General features: G+C 42.7%; 1 protein-coding gene across 3 annotated transcripts in view; it reads right to left on the minus strand.

Annotated features, from left to right (window-relative positions):
• The window catches only part of LOC308117074 (proline-rich protein 5-like), a 28,340-nt gene that overhangs the window by 4,108 nt on the left and 2,241 nt on the right, over positions 1-21,991 (minus strand). Inside the window, exons 1-7 of one of the 3 annotated variants that reach the window (XM_080475720.1) lie at positions 17,676-17,783; positions 12,544-12,677; positions 5,728-5,808; positions 5,385-5,433; positions 3,485-3,548; positions 1,493-1,584; positions 232-369 (exon numbers count right to left, since the gene is read on the minus strand). In XM_080475720.1, coding sequence (XP_080331846.1) covers positions 232-369; positions 1,493-1,584; positions 3,485-3,548; positions 5,385-5,433; positions 5,728-5,808; positions 12,544-12,665 — 546 coding nt within the window. In that variant the 5' untranslated portion in view covers positions 12,666-12,677; positions 17,676-17,783. Of the gene's footprint in view, positions 1-231; positions 370-1,492; positions 1,585-3,484; positions 3,549-5,384; positions 5,434-5,727; positions 5,809-12,543; positions 12,678-17,675; positions 17,784-21,991 lie in introns of those variants that run through there. The other 2 variants (XM_080475719.1, XM_080475721.1) reach the window with 2 other exon arrangements.

The following is a 21,991-nucleotide window of genomic DNA, read 5'->3' on the forward strand; positions in this document are numbered from 1 at the left end:
CTTATGCATTTTTCGATAAATGTGGCTTTTGTGATAAACTCTAGATTAAATGGTGACGTTTTTCATAATCAAGAGCATCTTGGCTGCTAACTCAGTTTAACGGTGCTGGTTAACATTTTGTGGCTGCTGCTTCTGGTTATCGTCTCATAAATCAGTTTCCTCCTTCAAACGCTCACAGATTTTTTTTTTAGAGCATCTTCCTCTGAATTCATTCATTCAGCTTTATTGTACCTGTAATGTGAGCAACATCTGTATGAAGGCCGGGGGCACAGAGGCTGCAGTACCCAGAGCTTCCTTCAGGTGGAGCTTCAGCAGCACCAAGTCTCTGAAGGCCAGGAGGGACATCTGCCTGACAGTCAGCTCCTGACCCTGCAACCACACACACACACACACACACACACACACACACACACACACACACACACACACACACACACACACACACACACACACACACACACACACACACACACACAAATTGTCAAATCATCTTGCTCGTTGGCATTTACTCTTTACTCTTTGCACTGAATAATCTTGACCTCCTCGGATCACCAAAGACGCACGAGAGCCAGTCATATGATGTCATCAGGGTCAAAGGGCAGGACTGTGTTTCCTCCACAGCCAGACTGGCTCTGCCCTCAGAACAACAACCAGGATCTTTGCATTCATGCTCCACAAATTAACCATCAAAGATTTGGACTGTTATACGAATATGCAAATAGTGCAAACTAATGCATTTTCCTTTTGTTGTAGTGCAACGAAATATGCACACGGGAATATTTATTTGAATTTATACTTGGATGCATTTACCATGAAAAAGAAGTAAATGAAACCATTTGTAATGACGCCTCCTGGTGGAAAATACAGAGAAATATTAAAATACTAGGAATGTCAAATCTCTATGCAACAGTAGTTATTTAAGTCAGAAAATGGAACTCCAGACAACACCCACACCTGATCAACATTTAACTGGCAAGACATAAAGACGTCGGGACGCAGAGGAAGAGACTGGAGGAGGAACTCAAGTCCTGTTATAAAACTACAACTCACCACATGCAAAAACAGGGGAAATAAAAAGGAAATTAAATAAAGAAACAAAACAAAGTAAACCTCATGTTTTCTAAACAAACATACCTTTTATATAAATCATTCTGGGATGCTGCAAACATGTCTTTGCTTAAGAATATATATATATATATATTTCTGTTTACAGGCCTAAAAGCCGGTCGACTTTCACATAAAGCTCCTAAATTATTCCTGCTTTGACAGTGATCAATATTTGAAAGATCAATTCGATGACTTAAAAATTGAACATCTTGTGTAAAACATGCCTTTAAAACATGGGCAGGTTAAAAGTGAAGGCAGGATTTAAAGCTTCAGGTGAGACTGTGAGCGAAGCTGCTCAGTCTGTTGATTCACACACGGACGGCAGACGTGTTGACACTAACGAGGTCTGGGAATAACAAAGCTCACGCAGCTAAAGTGGCCTCACCTGGACAGGGTAGAAGATGGCTTGCAGGGTGGGGAGGGTCTCGGTGAAGAAGTGGTTCCACACGTCGGTGAGGACGACGAGCTGCTCCTCACCTGAGAGGAAGTCCGTTTGTTAGCAATCGACTCGCATCAGGCATGAAATCTCCAGCTGGTTCCACAAGAACAAGCAGCAAAGATGACCCGTGTTTTAACGTTAATTCTTCATCGTCTTCAGCAACGGGTTACGTACCACAGGCCTTTAACGTGCTCATGATGCCACATTTCATGTTAGTTTCATTATTTAACATGTTCGTCTCATTTGAATTCGTTGACTAAAGTGTCAGTTATATTTCGTCACAGTCTTCGTCTTCATGTCGTACTTTTTATTTAGTATTTATTAAGTTTTCGTTCATCAAAAGGGTCCGTTGATTAATATTTTTCATCCTAGTTTTTAGTCATCGAAATTAACATTGTTCAGCAGCAGAGACTGGGAAGCTGATCAGAGTGGAGGGAAAGATGGATGGATGGAGCTAAATACGGGGAGACTCTTTAGCAAAACCTGTTCCGGTCTGTAAGTGATGGGAGATTAGGACGGAGGTTCACCCTCCAGCAGGACGACGACCACAAGCATACTGATGAAGCAACACTTGTGTGGTTTATGGGGAAAATGATAAGTGTGTTGAAATGTTCACGTCAAAGCCTCAATACCTCAACTCAACTGAGAATCTATTATAGATCGCTGTTCACAAGCGCAAAGCATCAAAGTTGAAGGAGCAAGATGGCGGCGCACACAGTTGCGGCAGCTCAGTGCTATTCCAGTCAGAGCTTTGTGAGGCGGTACGTGTCGGTATTTTGGCTCATCCTCTACACTTTCTGTTGGGCGAACTACACGTCCAAGCAGAAAGTTACAGCCTCTCCGTGGATTAACGTCCCAGCAGTGAGAGAGACCTAAAGACGGTGCTCCCCAAAGTCCACCAGCATGGTGATACTGGACAAGCTCTACTCCGACATGACGACGGACTCCAGGGCCGGAATTTCGTTAACCTTTATTCTAACTGAACCCTTCGTACCACAGCGTGGCGACGGCACCAGCTGTTTCGTTTTTGTGTTAATTAGGTGTTTTGTTTGTTTCTCTTCTTGCCGCTCTCTTGTTTATTACATTTGTGTTGGTTGAAACCGTAGTTCACGGCCTTCTAGGGAAGAAGCTGCCTTTTTGTTTTAGTAAATCAACCTTTGTATTGGGCATTACCTGTTTGGCCCTCCTTTGTCGTGTGATTGTGTCTTTGGGGTTCTATTTGATCATTATAAAGCTGAGAACCACCAATAAAACCATCACTTCACCCAAACGCAGCAGGTTATTGTTACTTCCTACTCCTCCATCCTTCTCTTGGCAGAGCCGAGTCGTAACGGCAGTCACCAATGTCAAAACTACAAAAAGCAATGAATGTGCACAATGTTTTATAAAGGACCAGTGAAATTGGATGTACGCTTGTGTGTGCCTGGGTGATGTTTGTTTATGCCTTTTTTTTTTTTTTTTTTTTTTTTTTAATATATATATATATATATATAATTTTTTTTGCAGCTTTTATTTGTACAATTTCAGGAAGGAGGAATCTGTTTTTATCCATTGATTTTATATGTATGATGATAGGATGGCACTTTTAAATGTTATACGTTTTACAGTAACAAAGATATTTGATTCTATTATATTCTGTTCTGTTCTTCTAAAATTCTTTGTAGCTGCGATTGCCACACGAGGTCGCTCTACAAAGGACTGACGTCAGGTGGATGAATAGTTAGGCATATTAACATTTTGCTTCACAACAACAAAATAAAGAAAATCACATCAAAGTTTTCGCCAAGTTCTGTAAATGAAATGACCATCAAACAATCCGTTTTAATTCCAGGTTGTGAGGCGACAAAACACAAAAAATGCCAAAGGGGGGTGAAAACATTGGCCAGATACTGTATGTGTGTGTTCAACATGAGGGGCTGCGACTATAAAATCACTGACCAGCACCTTTGCTGTGGAGAATCTGATCCAACACTCCAGAGAGACCTCGAGGCAGCAGCTGGTTCTGAAACAGCAACACAGAGGAAATAACACATTAAATAGGATTTACATTTCAAAAATAGCAAAGAATCATTTCATTCATTTAGAAATTGTGGCGTTCCCCAGCTGGTTGTGTTCGGGGCTGGGCGAGGAGCTCAGCCCCGAACTGGCACCTCTGGAACGGGTCAAGGCGGTCTGAGGAGCCTCAAGGTCACCACCGTGGTCCCTCAGAATATGATATGAAAGTTGATGAGGTAATGACAGATGGAGTGATGGTCATGGGTGGAGTCAACCCCACCCCTCAGGTGTAAAGGTCGGGTTACAGCGGGACAGAGGCTGCTCACTCCGGGGTGAACTCACCATGTTTAACCTGGAGACGCCGCCAACAAACACCTTTTGTTTGACTTGAAGATCTTTGACTTTGGTCATTTTTGACTCTGCCTGAGTTTTTCTTTCACTACAGACCAACCAGAAGGTTTCTGTGGCCTGATTCCAGACACGGCAAAAGCCTGCCAGAGAAACAAACACTTCTGGCCGTTCTGTTTTTTTACTAGTACATTCCATATGAGATACTTTAAGACTTTTACTAAAGTAACTATTTTATGGGTGATCCTCACTTTTACCAAAGTAAATTTCAAGCAAAGTATCTGTATTTTACTCAAAAATGGCTCTCGACTACTTTATACTGCACTGCCTCTGAGCCAGAAATGAACAGGATTGTTAAACAAGCATGAGAACGCAGGAAAAGAGGCACTAAGCACACTCTATACCACTTCACAAAACACAACTGACTTTGCTCAGCAGTGCCGTAAACGTGTTAAACTAACTAATGAGCGACATCCAGTTCACTCTGCTGATCAGAATCTCTTGTAGCCGTGTTGTACGAACTGTCTCTCTCCTTCTCTTGATATTTTGGCACAACATAATCTACAGTCTGTCTGAGGCCCTGTTTACACCACAACGTTTCACGTGACAACACCTAATCCGCTAAATGAAAGGAGTGCGTTTACACTGCAGCAGCGGACACAGAGACAATGATGTGGTTAGTATGCCGGGCCACTGGAGGGCGCTGTTGCGTGATTTTGTAATGAAACTACACAGACGTGTGCAGAGAACAAAACACTATGAACGTGAAGAAAATGGAGAGAACCTGACATCCGTATGGACTGATGACACATCAGATGCTATCAGGGGAGAGTCTCAACTATTAAACTACTGATCTGGATGATAAAACTAGAATATAGACCGCGGGTCGTACCACTACGGGTCGTACCACTACGGGTCGTACCACTACGGGTCGTACCACTACGGGTCGTACCACTACGCGGCCGCCATGTTTGTTTACAACTGGATGAGCAGGAGGGAGGGGGAGCGATGTGCATGCGCAGTAACAGGCTCCGTCGCCTCCATCAGTCTCTGCAGGAGGGATTTGCGCCGTGAAAGAATCTTTCCACCTTGGGAGCCGGATTATAAACTTTGCGGATACAGTGGATCTGCAAACTGGTGCCGTGTAAACGGACCCCCCAAAAAGTGAAGAACGTTTTGCCGATACACTCTAATTCGTTATCGTGTAAACGGGGCCTTAGTTTTGTCGTTCACATTAATATCAAAGAATCTCCAGACCACAGACATCACTCACTTTTGCTGCGGGTGACGTTGCCGACACATGACATCACGTAGTACTCACTTACTTTTTCTTAACTGTGTAACTTTATTGTTCCACTGTAGTAAAACTCCCAAAAATAAGCATCACTATGTTATGATCGATTTCGTTTTGTCACTGCATCGATACAGACTAAAGGTGTCGTCCGTTGTGGAGCTCCTTCCGAAAAGGAAATCCAAAAAATGGGAGTAGACCTACCTGGAAGTACTCGGTGATGAAGGAGCCCATCTCAGTTTTCAGAAGCCACCTAAACACGGGAGGTTCAACAGAATGAAAAACAGACTGAATTATCTTTTCATTGGCTTCTCTCACACAGACATCCTCTCAAGTTTAACAGATCGTGTAACGTGAAAATGAAAAGCCTTGTCCTCATTAAAACGTGTACAGAGGATCAATGGTATGTTATAGCTGAATCACAGCGATTAAATTGTTAAAATAAATGTATGAATAAATGGGACTGTTTTGCTCACTCATTGAATGTCTGTTACATTATTTCTTTAATGCATTTCTGATCCAAAAGGAAACACAGAGGAGAAATTACCTGATGCTCTCGTTGAGTGTGTAGAGCTCATTATTCTGCAGAGCTTTTCCCTGGAAAACTCGGATCACAGCTGACTGGACCCTGAGAAAATGATTTAAAAACAAGTCAGCTTAGAGGTTTTGACCGTGGATCATCCATCCATCTTTTATAAACAATCTGCTGTGCCTTGCACTTGTCGCGGTTTGTTGCTTCACAACCTGCAATTAAAACGGATCATTGATCATTTGATAATTATTCAATTTACATAACGAGCCCACAACTTCGAAAATGGAAATTAATAAATTTATTTATTTATTTTTTTTTAAATTGTACAGCAAAAAACCAATTGGACAGAAAATGTTAATTTGCATAACTATTCACTACCAGTCAATACTTTGTAGAGCCACCGATTTTTGGCCATGGCAGCAAAAATTTAATTTTGGTAGTCTCTACTAGGGTTGTTCGGTATACCGGTACTGTATTGGTACTGACGCCTTTAAAACGATACTATACTGGGCCCGGCCGGTACCGGCATCTTTATTGTTGTTTTTTTTTACGTTGCCGCGGAGCGTCACTGTGTTGTAATTTGCACCGAGGAGAGTCGTCAGTCTCTCTGTGGGGGAAGAGGCGGCCGGCTGCTCCTCTTTCTGACTTTCATTCACTTAGGAACTCGTAGACGTGGGAGCGGCGAATGACCGGGGATCCCTCTGGGAGAGCCATCGTTGATGGAGGGTGAGCGCGAGATATTGACAGCTCGCGATCGTGTGTGTGTGTGTGTGTGTGTGTGTGTGTGTGTGTAGGGGGGGCTTACGTGATGTTTTGGACAATCGAAAGTGCTTTTTAAAATTTTTATTATATTTTTTTTTTTTTTTTTTTTTTTGCGCTCCGGTTTCCAAGAGGTGTGAAAAAAACAGCCGAGATGGTGCACGCGCTCCAACCCGAGATCCGCAACTGAATAAGCGCTTATTTACCAACATCATTCCTGGACACAACTTCAAAATAAAAGTCAAAACAACGTATTTCCAAAACAATCTTCTCCCAACTGAGCTTGTACTTTGTAAAGAATACCGGATGGGAATGCGTTAATGACTTGGCGTTTGAGTCAGTTACACATGCGCACTCTAACATGGACGCAAACGACCCGCGGAAACTCTGGAAAAAGAAAAACTAACGGAGCAGCAAAGAAGCAAGAGTCTGGCAAAAGAGAAGAATAAGAGAGGGAGAGAGAGAGAGAGAGAGAGAGAGAGAGAGAGGAAACAATGGCTGCTGCCACAACTGTGTTCTCTTTTTTTAATGGAAAGGTATCGAAAGTATAGAAATACATGGTGGTATCGGTAGCGACACCAAAATGTTGGTATGGTGAAAACACTCGTCTCTATGAGCCGACACATCTTGCCACTTCGTCAAGAGAAAACTGCTCCAGCTGATTCAACTTTGATGCTTTGCGCTTGTGAACAGCGACCTATAATAGATTCTCAGTTGAGTTGAGGTATTGAGGCTTTGACGTGAACATTTCAACACATTTATCATTTTCCCCTTAAACCACACAAGTGTTGCTTCATCAGTATGCTTGTGGTCGTCGTCCTGCTGGAGGGTGAACCTCCGTCCTAATCTCACATCACTTACAGACCGGAACAGGTTTTGCTAAAGAGTCTCCCCGTATTTAGCTCCATCCATCCATCTTTCCCTCCACTCTGATCAGCTTCCCAGTCTCTGCTGCTGAACAATGTTAATTTCGTCGACTAAAAACTAGGATGAAAAATATCAATCAACGGACCTTTTTGACGAACGAAAACTTAATAAATACTAAATAAAAAGCACGACATGAAGACGAAGACTGTGACGAAATATAACTGACACTTTAGTCAACGAATTCAAAGGAGACGAATGGGAGGGACAAACGGACAAGAGATCCAATCTGAGCTGCTGTCATCGTGGGACAAGTTGGGACGACAGCCAATCAGAGTGAAGCTTAGAGGGTAGGTTGATCTATGTGGAAAAGCAGCAGAGCCGTTCTAAACTTTACAGTTTGCGGGACGTTTTCTCAACGTTCAGTTTGTTTACATTATATTTAGTTGTGTTTAGTTGAACATTTGAACTCTGGTTCAGATCAAATAGGGCCAAAACCAAACCAAATGAAGGTCCCCCCACACAAAAGAATAAAAAATAACTGAGTCCTGGACTATTCTGGTTTGAAAACACCCTTTGGGTCGGTCCACACGACAACGCTATTTCAGGTAACCACATCCTTTTTGGCTGATCAAACACAGGGCTCGTTTTAGGAGCCCGAAAACACGCGTTTTAGTTTTGTTTTTTTAAAAGTGGGTTCTGGAGTGGGGAAATTTTAAAATGTCGCCTCAGCTTTGAGCTGTGGATGGGCAAGTCGCAAATTTGCGGAAAACGGTGACGTCATCGCCCCACTTCTCGACCTAATAACCCGATAACCCAACAACGTCACTTAACAACAACAACAATGGCGGACGACACGCTCCAGGCCGCGCTGCAGAAGCTACTGATGCTAGTCGGCTTAATAAGGCCATATGTTGGATTTCTCACATACGACGATGAGCAGGAATACTTTTGGTCTTCTTCTCGTTTCTGTGTTCTCTGTGTCTTCTTCACCTAAAGGCATTAGTACGACATCATTTTGAGCCGTGGTTCATAGTGACAATTCTTTAGGAACAAGGGGCAGAAAAAAGATCGTCTTGGCTCGTGTGGACCGGGTCTTCGACTGCTGGGAGATTCTGAGGCCCCGTTTACACGACAATGAATGAGTGTATCCGCAAAACGTTACACGACACCAGTGTGCGGATCCACTGTATCCGCAAAGTTTTTATCCCGGCTCCCAAGGTGGGAAGATTCTTTCACGGCCGCTAATCCCTCCTGCAGAGACTGATGGAGGCTAAAGAGCCCGTTACTGTGCATGCACGTCTCTCTCCCCCTCCCTCCTGCTCATCCAGTTATAAACAAACATGGCGGCCGCATAGTGGTACGACCCGCGGTCCATATTCTAGTTTTATCGTCCAGATCAGTAGTTTAATAGTTGAGACTCTCCCTGATAGCATCCGATGTGTCATCAGTCCATACGGATGTCGGGATCTCTCCATTTTCTTCAAGTATATAGTGTATCGTTCACTGCACACAAGTCTGTGTGGTTTCATTACAATATCAAGCAACAGCGCCCTCCTGTGGCCCGGCATACTAACTACATCACTGTCAGTCTGTCCGCTGCAGCAGGGTGAATGCACTACTTTTTCTTTTTAACCGATCAGGTGTAAACCGGGCCTGAGCTTCTTTTCTGTCTCACTCTACACCGGGTTAGGTGATGTTTCACTATTAGATATCAAGACATCACTAATACACAAACTACTACAAGCAGAAAATGTCTCACGCTGTTTCTGGGTATGCTGGGAGTTTCGCAATGTCATCAATGTTTATTAATGTGGGATTGTTCTCTATATCTAACTTCTCTACTTTTTATTATGCACAGGTGAAGGGAGATTCATGATATATACCTACATTTTTATTAAATCAGAACAAATGATATATTTTACAAACCAAGTATAGTGACGTTTCCATGAATCCAAGTGAGTCACAAAATTAAATCTGAGGTCACAAGCAGCATATATAATCTCTGGTCACGTATTTTTTTTTAGATTTTAAGGCTTCTGAATATCACATCCATAGATTTGTTATGACCAGGCCTTAAGGTAAGAAAAACCACACAGGGGGTGTCCTCGTTAGAGGCTTTCACTTTGAAAGAGAATGACAGTTCGGTCCCTGCATCTTCTTTTTTACTTTTATTTAGGATTCTTTACATTCGGTTAGAATAGCTGAAAACTCTGCTCACTCCTGCTTGACGGATTTCATGCAGGGAACTGCCAGAAAAACAAAAGGTTTTTTCCTCTGTGATCACTGGCATTTATTGTGAAGCGTGTGGCATCCTTGCATGTGACTCAGCGGGATCAGAGGATGTGACCCGGCTGCCATCTCCGCTTCCTCCTAAACATCCTGCCTGAGCACTGCGGAGCGCAGGAAGCAGAGTGCTGCCGGGCCGTCACTGCTGGGCTGCCGTGGCTATTTAAGGGGAGGTTTCCTGTCACGGTGAAGGAGGATGTTGACCCGGAAGGGCAATGAAGGTTTTTGACCCGCTGACTTGGCGGCGATGTTTGAATACGTTTGTGGACTCACTGGAAAGACCAGCCAATGTAGTTGCACTCTGGACACAATAAATGATTGTTTGCTGCAAAAAGAAGCAGCATGTCGGTATTTTTTTATTAACTTTACACAGCGACCAGAGCAAAAGAATGAAACAGCACGTCAGCCAACGTCGAACTTAGACTAATTAGCCAGAACTTAGCCAGAATTAGACTCATTTAATAAAAGTCAAAGATCGGATGCTTTGACATCACCCTGTGACAAGCAAATATTCAATCCTTGCTGAGATGAAACTTATCAAAGAAAATAGTTGCACATATATTGAACACTTCAAATGTACTTGTGTGTTTAAAACTAAGAAAACCAATTAGAGAAAACACAGTATAGCCCTGGAATCAAACCATCAATCCACCCAACTGACACCAAAGTGAAAGGCACTGGCACCATTACGGCACACGGTTTGCCGTTTCCTGAGCTGGTGAGGACTGTTCCGTCATCAAGCCAAGAAATCCCAGAAAGATCTCGCCAAGAGCAGATTTTCTTTCTTTCTTTTTCTTATCGAGCGGTGGGAACTAACATAGAGCGACGGAACCAGCGGAGGGCAGTAACGCAGATGCAACCTGCCATTAAACCCAAAAGAAGAAGAAGAAGAAGAACAAGAAGCAAAAACAATCAACAATCAAGCTGATTTACAACTACTGACAACAACCAACTGACTTTTGAGCTATTTTTTGCAGTCTTTGGCATGGGTTAAGGCTTTATTCGTATCTTCTCTGGTTTTAAATATATATATATATATATATATATATATATATATATAGTTGTCTGAGACCTTTTTTAGGCAGAGTGAGTGGATTCCCAGAGTTCCTGAATGCAGTTTGAAGCTGGCTTTTGGACTGGGTCTAGACATTTAGTCTAATGCTTCTGTAGAGTTTGACCAAACCTTTAAAGGGGACATATCATGCTAAATCCACTTTTTTAGCCCTTAAATGCATTTTGTTGTATATTTAGAGTGTTTAGAAGTACAGAAAAGTTCAAAGTAGTCTCTTCAGGTGCTCCGTTGATATCTTTATATTCTGTTTTGGTCATATTTTGCGATCGGTTTCGATTTTTCTATTCTCTATTACGTTTTTTGAACAATGACGTCACAGTATTCTCAGCGGAACTGCCAAATTAGGACATCGACATTTCGAGCAATCCGCCATTTTTGTTTCTCGCTGCGATTTTGTAGTCCAACCGAAGTTACGAGAGGATAAGTCGAAATGTTCGGTTGTTGGATGTAGTAACCCACAAGCTTCGTTACACCGCCTCCCAGCATCAGAACCTTTTCGAAGTGCCTGGTTGAGTTTTATTTTTCACAGAAATGTACCCACATCTGTGAGTAAGGTCATTTTTGTGTGCGCGAATCACTTTAAGGACGACTGCTTCAGCAACCTCCGCCAGTATAAAGAAGGATTTGCCGAAAGACTTCGTCTGATTGAGCAGTCAGTTCCTTCTATCTATGGAGACGACGAACAGAGCACTTCGGTAAGCTGTATATAACGCTAAAAAGTGTGATGATAAGACGTCCCTGTCATTGTTTTGTTAGCATTAGCAGTTGCACCGTCTTCATATGTTAGCGCTGTGTGCTCGTTTTAGATTATAATGTAACTTCTGTGTTAAATAGTCGTTGTAATACAGGCAGTATTGTAGTAGTGGGCATGGATGGAGAAGTTAGTGTAAATATAGTAACACACCATTGCATTACATTCATATGAAGACGTTGTTCTGTAGGTGCATCATCGTCATTTTCATCTCGCTCCGCCGGGTCCGACTCTGGCTCCAACATGTATGGCTGGATGGACAAATCTTCCGTTGTTGACATTTTGTAAATAATGTGTGAATATAAAGTTTCTGCGCCGCTAGATAATTGTATCTGTTCTATCAAACTACAAAGATGGCCGAACAGGGTGACGTTGAACCGAGTGTCACCTCTGCAACCTGGAGAGGAGGCGGGGTATGAAGTGTCTCATTTGCATTTGAAGAGACCGCCCCAAAACGAGTTGCTCTCAGAAGCACATCAGAAAAGGGGTAGAAAAGGGGCCTGTGGAGCTCTAATAATGAGGAATTCAGACCCAAGCATTGCAGTTCCGCTTTATATAGACCACAACTGTATGATTTATATGTAAAAAGGAAGGATTTAAAAGCATGATATGTCTCCTTTAAGGCATTTTTCGGATTTTGTAAACTACTGAAGGTTCAAGTGGAAAGTCGCCTCGTGATGTATCATAGCAAGAAACTTTACATCGAAGTGTTTGTGGAGTCCAATTCCAGTTTCTCTCACAATCCATAGGCAATGGTGAAATAGTGTGTGAGTGATTGTGGAACGCTGGAATGGGCTGGGAAGCTTTCCAAAGTGCTTTTAACCCAAAGTAAAAAAAAATAATTGAGTTTGACAAAGTGGGAACTGAAAACAAATGAATGGACAGATGGAAGACGTTTCTGACATTTGAAAATCCTGAAGGATCTCAGAGGACAGAAGAAACAGGAGTACCTCAAACAATCCTACTATAATATTGTGCATTTCAAACAGACAAAATACCAAACAGATGCCAGTTGACTACTTTATATCTACCTTGTGTTAAAAAATAAAAAAATAAAATCAACACTAGATCATGAACCAAGATAACAGAAGCTGACCTGTTCCACTTTGTGGTGTTGGAGAGCTGCATACCGGGCATGCTGGTATGGAACCGTGCAAGGTCAGACAGAACCGGAGAACTCATAAACCGAGGCCTGGGGCGACGGAAGGACCCCATCATGCCACCCAACTGCTGTGAAAAGAAGCAGCGCAAAATCACAACGTGAATCCATAGAATAGCACAAGTGCATTTGCATATTTTGCACTGAAAGCAGTTTGTTTCGTTCTGGCACATTGAAACTGAATCCTCCCATAACTCAACTCTCTGTACAACACAGATTTAGAAGCCGTTGCTTCATTGTTGAAAGACCATCTGTCATTTGAATAAATTGTAAGTTATGATGAATGGATTCTATTAATATGGTGATTTACTACAGATTCAGGGATCCCAAAGTGCTTTACATCGCTAATCAAGCCAGTTTCATTGTCATGAAGCCAGAAGCGTCACTTCTGAAAATATATGTTTGCCTGATGAGAGCGTTTTCTAGGCAAGGCAAGGCAAGGCAAGGCAAGGCAAGGCAAATTTACTTATAGAGCACCATACAAACACAGGGCAATTCAGTGCTTTACAAAGAAACTAAAGAAATACAGAAAAAACGTTACAAAGACATAAGAAATAGATTAATAAAAGAAACACATGAAAGCTTTAAATAATATAATGAAATGAAAGAATAAAAGTTTTCAAAACCGCATAAAAAGTAGAATAAATAAGGTAAAAGATTTATTAAGATAAATGTAATGAAATAAGTAAAACCTATTTATTCAAAAGCCTGTACAAATAAGAATGTTTTAAGTCCTGATTTAAAAACTGTAGATGTACCACCTCAGACTCACCGGTGAAACAGGTTTGGTAGTAATCTCACGGTTTCCTAACTTGAGGACTTTAGCAGGTACAGGCTGGACAGCAACACCCTTCCTCATGGAGACACTGGAGTGGGTGATTCTTCTTTAACTGCCCTGGTTAAATGAGGGGGCGTAGCCGTTTTGAACCGAACAAGAAAGCCTTGGTTCAGCAGTTATTTTTTTAGATTCCTGGATAGTTACGATATGACATAAATAATGTGCTTGATCTTTAACTTTTCCAGTAAAATCCAGACATTTTTTTCCACAAAGTTTTAAAAATGTTCTTTGCAGATGCTTGAATGGACCAATGAGTCAAAAACCAAAGTTTGAACCAAACCATGGCTTAAGTGCCTAATCTTTCCACCAGGTTGACATGAATCCTCTCTTTCCACCGTTGAGCTCTTCTCACCTGGATGTACCGCATGCTGGCTATTTTCAAAAGAGGCCGGTTCACATTTCTAGGAAAAGACTGAGACATGAGTTTTCACCTCCACTGTGACGTTGTTGTGAATCGTTTGGTTTGGTTCATGAAATTCATTCATTCATTGGTACAGTGAAGGCATTTGTCCATCTGTGTGTAAAGTGCAGTGACGGGGGAGGTGATTTTAATTTGGTGACGTTCATGTAAATGTGACAAGCGGAAGTACACATATTTTCAAGTGCTTCTTTTGTATTTGGACAGGAAGTAGCGGTTCTGCTCATAAGTCTTGACTGACAAAGAGTCATTTCCGCTGCTTTTCCAAGGAGTCTCCGGGTTTATTGAAGAAGCTTCCACTTTACATCAGACAGGCACTCTGGCCTTACAGCATGAATATTAGAAATTTGATTCTATCTTTTTGGACTTCACATTGTGGACTTTGGAAGGAAGCGCTCTCTTGTAAAAGCGCACCAACGTGAGGCCAAGTTCGGACTGTAAAATGCTCCTGAGGGAGAATGTGTGCCTGTTTGTTTTTCTGTGTTCACCCTTTCATGTACCACGCCTTTATCCATTGTCGGCTGGGATTCACTACATTCTCGTACTGGTGAGAGAACAGAACTTTTTCGGTCCCCATAACAGGGAGGAGGCAACTGTGACTGATGATACGGCCAGTTTGTGCAGTTCCTTGTACCACTGTGTTTTAACTTCCCCAAATTCAAGCTCAAGACCAAAACACCAACAATGGCAGATATATTATAGTACACAATACTAATACAATACTACACAAAAAATAAAGTACAAGAGTCAACCAAAGTCTAAAGAATGAATGCAAGTATCATGACAACCACAATGTTAGCCAGCAAACAAAAGCAGCAAACAGCCAAAAGGACAAGAATAGAACTGAAAAGTGAACGGACAAAAAAAGAAAATCCCAAATAGGTCCAGTGTCAGTTTAGGAAAAACATAAAGACACACAGCAAACGTCTCTTTGGCCTTTGCTGATGTTGTGCTGTGTCTTTTCAGCGCGCTCACTCAAAGGACAAATGTAGAGATCCAAAAATGTTTGAGAGCGAACAAACGCAATTACAACAGCTGCTCATTTGAGGGCGCTATCGCCCGACACGAACACTGACCTGAGAGGAAGAAAAGCATGATGAGGTAGAAAGGCTCACTGACTGGTCCGAACCGAACGCGGATATGGCTAATGGTTAGCCATAAGCAACCGCGATATAAAATCTTCAGACCAGATATGAATGAGCGCCTTCCCCTCTCCTCCTTCAGATTCTCGCTGTTAGCTTTGTTTGCTTACTACCCACAATGCACTGCGCTCTACATCACATGCTCTTGCTTCGTCAACGGTAAAGCCCGCTGATCGTCCCTGACGCGTTGTCCTTCAAGTGAACCAAGACCCACGCTTTCAAGTGGATCAGAGTTCACTTGTTTGGTCCGGATCAGAGTCCGGGTGAGCTTTCACACCTGCTCAAATGGAGCGGACCTTCCCTGAAACAAACTCCGGGCTGGACCAAGCAGTGCTGGTGAGAACACGCACTTAATAATGACATGCCAATAGAAATGGAGGAAATACGGAAATATAACCCCTTTTTGAAATGAGTTGATTCTCCACACAAAAGATCAACTGCTGGTTTTGCTCATTAGTTTCAACAAAGTGTCTCCTTCAAGCAAAATGTAGGTTCCAACCAGTAACCGCTAAGGCCAACTCATCCTCCATAAGAACAAGAAGAATGTTCGGCACTCGAGGCTCTTGCCAAAAAAAAGTGACTTTTTCTTCGGCAAGCTCCCTCTGGCCAAGACATCTAGTCCAGCAGTGCTACCAGTCCGGGCCAAATTAGCTTGTTGAAGTTTCTTCAGTGTGGATCGCAAACTCTTGTGTGACAAGTCAGATTTTTCATGTTTACTTTTACATTTTGCCACAAATCTGTGACAGGGTGTCGCGTGGCGTCTATTCACGCACCTCTGTGTGCTGCGCACCCACGTCCCACCTCGCTAATGACTGCATCGATCATATTTATACTGTGTCAGGCCCGACGCTCATTAGCATGTAGCATGTAGCACATCATACGGATCAGACTTTACGTGATGCCCCTGAACGCATCATTCAGGGCTGTCAGCTCCTGCAGTTAAAACCTGCGGTTAAAAATGGTTAAAACCGGACCGGACAGAAACTCTCTCTTTTATTAATGAAACAGTTCCGCTAAATTTATTTCTGAAATCATTTGAAATGAGAAATAAGCCGTGCTGTTGAAAAGGTAAAAACGCAGCCTGCTGTGAGGGGCCGTGGCCAACAAGTTCGACAGCTTCTTCTCGGAGTATGAAATGTCCTGCCAAACAAGAATTGTTTTTGGCAGCTGGCTGAAGTCAGCACCCAAACTTTCTTCTGAACTACCTGTTGAAGTTGAGTAAAGGAACAGCGTATCTGACATAACTATATGGTACAGTGGACTACCATCAGTCATTCGGTAAATGAACAGGGAGACAGATTCCAAGATGCTCACATGAACAATAAAGTTGACTGGGCCTATCTCAGCAGTGTACTATGCAGTGGTCAGAACCAGAGCAGGCTCATTGCTAAGACGACTGTTTCAGGTTCAGGGGACACTCCTTATGATTTTCTGCCTGTTTTATAGACTCAGCAATATTTTTATGAAGGGGAACAGCATCGAGACCAGAACTACTACCAGAACAGGACTGATAAGACGGGTCAGCTTCACTCTGGGTTTCCCTCGCGTCTCTGTGGAGGTGGACAGTGGGAGAAGGAGAATGGTAAAGCTGATCTCTACCGTCCAACAGCTCCAAACTCCAGCAGGACACTCAGCACTGGAGAACTCCATCAAATTTTACTTTTAGGATTTTAGGGAGGTTTAGGAAGCATCACGACAAAAACAAGTAGAAGACAACAGCACTACCTCAGACTCTGTCTCCACCATTATTACTTCATCTTCGTATGGTTACCGTACTTTCTGGACGTCAAGCCGCTACCTTTTTATTTTTTTTACATGCTTTGAACCCTGCAGCGGACAACTCGGCTTTTTAAGGGTTAACAAGCTTCATGCTGCTGATACTGGATGATGCGTTCAGGTGCATCACGTGACTCCAAAACTCGCAGCAATGTATTGAAAAAAAAAAAAAGAATTATGAAGTAGTTCATTTTTGGAACTATGAATTTAGAACTATGAACTGAACTAGTTCATATTAAAATTTGTGAACTGAACTTTGAACCAGTTCAAGTAGAAACTGAACTTTCCCAACACTGCCTGTCAATCACTCTTTGTGTGTGTGTGTGTGTGTGTGTGTGGGGGGGGGAGGGGGGGGGGGCACCTGGCATACCTGAGTGCAGCATGAGTGAGGAGGAGGGAGAGAGAGAGAGAGAGAGAGAGAGAGATTGTTTTGATTATTTATTTTGGATATTTACGATGTATTTTTTCATAATACAATTCCAATTTTAAATATTCATAAGAAATAATAGTTTATCTTTAAAAGGGTATACTTACATTATTATACCATTATTAACATATTAGTGGAAAAATGGTATAAAAACAGCAATATTATCGTTCATCGCAATAATTTCTGGGACAATTTATCGTCCAGCTAAATTTGCTATCATGACAGTCCTACACGGACGCACAATAACATAACCTGAAATGATGTTTCAGTACCGCTGCATTTTCAAGCACTAAAACTCTAAAGACGACCCTGAGCTGATTTAGTACCCTAAACAGACCATGATTAACCCTTAGGATATAATCTAGCTCACATTTTACCTTTACCTACCGTTATGTCTTTGACACTGAGGTCTCTGTTTAGAGGAAAACACCATCAGACATGCAACATTAGGGCAGAAACAAAACCTACCTCTGCAGCGCTGACAGTTGAAACCAGTTTGCACGAGTGTGAGCGTGCAGACAGAAAGAAACTCCAACAGCATTTCTGCACAGGTTTAGCTTCCTGTTGATGGGTGCTGCAGCCGAGCATCTTTCACAGGATCTAATTCATTTAGAAACACAGTCACACTCTAAACCACGGTTTCCTGTGCAACAACTCTGACCCGCCAGATCATTCTCGCTGTTTACGGGGTCTTCCTCATAGCCTCATTACAAACACTCTAATGGAGGCTCATTTGAATTGCCCAGCAGCTCTGCACATTTTTATTACAATAGCATGCATGGTATGAATATAAATACATGATATTTTTCCCGGAGACTTACAGATCACTAGAAAACTTTGGAATCCAAATGGTCACAGTCATTGAAGTAGACTGGAGAAACAAAGAGAGTGAGGTCTATCAGCCAAGCAAAGACGATTTGAGAAGCTGGAGGAGCTTCATGACAGAACTTGCAATCAGATGATCAAGACACAGCAAACACACACATCCAGGAAAATAGTCCCACATTCAGTGTCAAAGCTAACTGGACCAGAAACAGCATCTCAAGGATCATCGTCTCCATTTGAGATATTTGTTAGGGTTTTCAGATACAGACCAAATAATATAAAATGGTGGAAATACTCTAAAGGCAGCTGTGTGACACACTACCTGCTACTATCACCATCGTAGTCCACATCTACACTCCTCTGGTCTTATATGAACTTTCTGTTGATTCAGAGTGGCACCCTTTGGTGGTTTGAGCGCCAAATGTTCATTCCAATTGAGACCTCAAGGATTCAGAGTCCATTAACCAGGTTTCTCTCAGAACAAAGACCAAATCCCAGATTTGCCGGGGCCCCGAGGGGGAGAACCAATCAGCTGTGTTTCATACCTAGATCGGAAATTGGATGCTACTGGAGACACCAGCGAGGTCCTTTGGTTGGTCCTTAGACACGGACCGACCAAACCCATCAGTGACGTCACTACAGTGTAAAGCCTGAAAATCCCTGTTCTCCCAAGCGACGCAGAGCGGTACGGAATTCCCCTCCATGCAGTAGTCCCAACAAGGAGACGCAAAAATCCACGTGTGAACTAAAAAAAAAATGTAGGTCACAGTTTTGCCCACTGGACGAGTGAGAAACTGTGTTTGTTCGTGGGGAACTCTGAGACCCACCAAGGAAGCAGCAGAAGCCAGCTGATCGTTGCGCATGCCTGGCCATGAAGACCCTCTGCCCCGGAAAGGACCGGATTCTTTCACCACTCTCAAAACCAGACCCCGCTCGGAAGCCGGGGATGGTAAAACTGGATTTTAATACAGGACGCTGTGCACACCTCCACAAACCTGACCGCCACTCCACAGTGACGCGAGCCACCCCTCGTCAGCACCGAACCGAAAGAGTTAGAGTGTCTCTAAAGCTGAGTTTGTTGTAGTTGAGTGGGTGATTTTGAGCAGAAGACCGCGGAGTCTCGCTCTGTTACCTACCATATGTGAACCTTCTGCGTGAGAACTGAGAAATCTGCACCGCGGCGGTCACCTCACCACCTGTTTTTCTTCTACTTCCTCGGTACCAACACCGACTCCGCGCACACTCATCCATCCTGCCCGCCACCGCTCGTTTATCGAGTTGGACCACAGCCCAAATCATTTTCCTTTTCCGAGTGCGGGAACCAGCTACCCCCCCCCCCCAATCTGTAAAACGTGAGCGGCTCACACACCTCATACCGACTCGCGTGGTCATGTGACCACCGAGCACTCACATTACTGACGACTGACCAAACCGCTACATTTTAGTGACGGATACCTCCTGTCCGGCCACTCCGAGTCGCACTGTCTGTTCAAACCCACAGTGAAACCTGTGTGTTTTTCTACGGAGCCACCACCACCTGGTTGCTTAGCAACTGCCACGCCCCCACCAGAGGTGCGCTCTTGGTTGAGTCAACCCCGACTCCACCAGCATCTGGTGGAGTCATTTATTAATTACCAAAACTTAAAAAAAACCATTAATTATTTAATGTTGTTTTTTTTTAAGTTTTGGTAATTAATAAATTACTTTACTAAAATTATTAATGAGTAAATTTGTTTACTTAAGAAATTGTAATTTTCCATAAATTATTTCCAGTGATTTTATTATGTTCAGTTATTATTTACAGTAATTTAAAGCGAATAACCAAACATAAATGCCAACACAATGCATTGAAGTATGAATGCAGTGACACTTACACCGTCTGAAGTGCATTTATCTTGCATATGAGGCACACAAGTGAGTCCTTATCAAGAATTAGCAGAAGAACTACACCAAATTGAGACGCTCTCAGTTCAAGCTGCTTCAAGTCTCAACAGTCAGTCAGGTTTCATGCTGTCATGTCCTCTGATGCTGCTTTTACAGGCTATTCAATATAGGATATCACATGTTCAACTGATATCAAATTTTACTGTTTAAAACTCCTGGATGTGAAAACCACAGCGACAAAATTCTAGGAAAAAAACAAAAACTGATGCACCAGGAACTTTTTCCTTTCTTTGGTGATACTGTCAGAAATAGTGGGGAAAAACATGATTTGCTGAATTGGTGGTGAACAATTTTATACTATGCGTTACCTCTTAATGGGCGCTGTGTAAGGCTGGGCAGAAATATGGAGCCAGAGAAAGAAGTTCCCACATTAAAAGCAACGTTTTCAAACTCTATTATTACTTGAACGTGACATCAAGCCTGGTGGCAATACGTCAAGACTCCCAGAAGCACAACAACTGAATGAAAAAGACCAAAAACAACTGAATCCACAACAGTTTCTGAATACATTTTCAATTTTCCTCTACAACAGATCTGTGTGTTCAAATCAATGAGTGAAGGTTCAAATGTCTGTATTGATGCCCTGGTCTGAAATGTTCAGTCTAGTATCAACCGATCGTAATACAACACTATAATAATAATAATAATATAACACTTTGTAGATCCAACATTTACATTTACCTCCTTTAAAGATCCGAAAATACGTTTTTTTAATGGTTTACCTTAAGAACACAATTCAAACAGAAACTTCTACATCTCAAAGCTCCAATCAAAGCTTAGTTTAGCTGTAAAAACACAGATTTAAAGAAATACAGATAGAAATCCTCAGGAAGATTTAACAGCTTCTTTAAACATTATTCATTCCTAAAAATAAATCACAGCTTCACTCCGGGTAGTTACAGATGATACCGTTGTGGAAATTAACTCAAAAAACATGAATTAAAACACTAAAGAACCAATGAGACTGAAAAGACTGATCACAAAGCGAGGACCTTAACCACTTTGTACCCAGCAGTTCACTGTGCGTACGAATACTTTACATTTGTGCCTTTTACACTCCACACATTCTATCACACACGTTCACCAAGAACAAACTAAAACACAACATGAAAGACAAATCTGAGTTGTTACCTTCATTGTTTTAGCGCAGCGAATCCTTGTTTTCAGATTAACGGAGAGGTCAGCAGCTCGTGACCCGAGGGAGAGCCGGAGAGCCGGAGAGCCGGAGAGCCGGAGAGCAGGAGAGCCAGAGAGCAGGAGAGCAGGAGAGCCGGAGAGCCGGAGAGCAGGAGAGCCGGAGAGCCGGAGAGCCGGAGAGCAGGAGAGCAGGAGAGCAGGAGAGCAGGAGAGCCAGAGAGCCAGAGAGCCGGAGAGCCGGAGAGCAGGACTCAAGTCTGCAGAGCTTTAAAGAGCAACAAAGACGACACAGACCACAGCTCCCTACGTGTGGAGGCAAGGATTTGGTGGCATTAGTGCACACACACACACACACACACACACACACACACACACACACACACACACACACACACACACACACACACACACACACACACACACACACACACACACACACACACACACACACACACACACACACACACACACACACACACACACACACACACACACACACACACACACACACACACACACACACACCTCTTAAGGAATTTAAAGCTGCTCAGAGCAACTTGGATGTTGTGGAAAGCCTCTGAGCCTCATGCCGCCACAATCCAAGGAAGATCTGCATCTGCTGGTTCAGATCATGAAGGTGTGTGCGGCGGCTTACAGTGGGCCGGTATCCACAGTGTGATACCGTCTAACTAGGGCAATATACACACATATATTGCAATATATACATATATATTGCAATATATGTGTCAAAATGACTGTTTCTGAACATACAGGAACATTTCAGCAGAATAAATACTTCAAAAAAGTACAGAATGATATTTTAAGACGATTCATTGTGCAAAACTTATTTAAAAACAAAACAAAACTTTTCCACATTA

This window comes from Lipophrys pholis (genome assembly GCF_963383615.2).
Source record: "Lipophrys pholis genome assembly, chromosome: 11".
Classification (NCBI taxonomy): Eukaryota; Metazoa; Chordata; class Actinopteri; order Blenniiformes; family Blenniidae; genus Lipophrys; species Lipophrys pholis.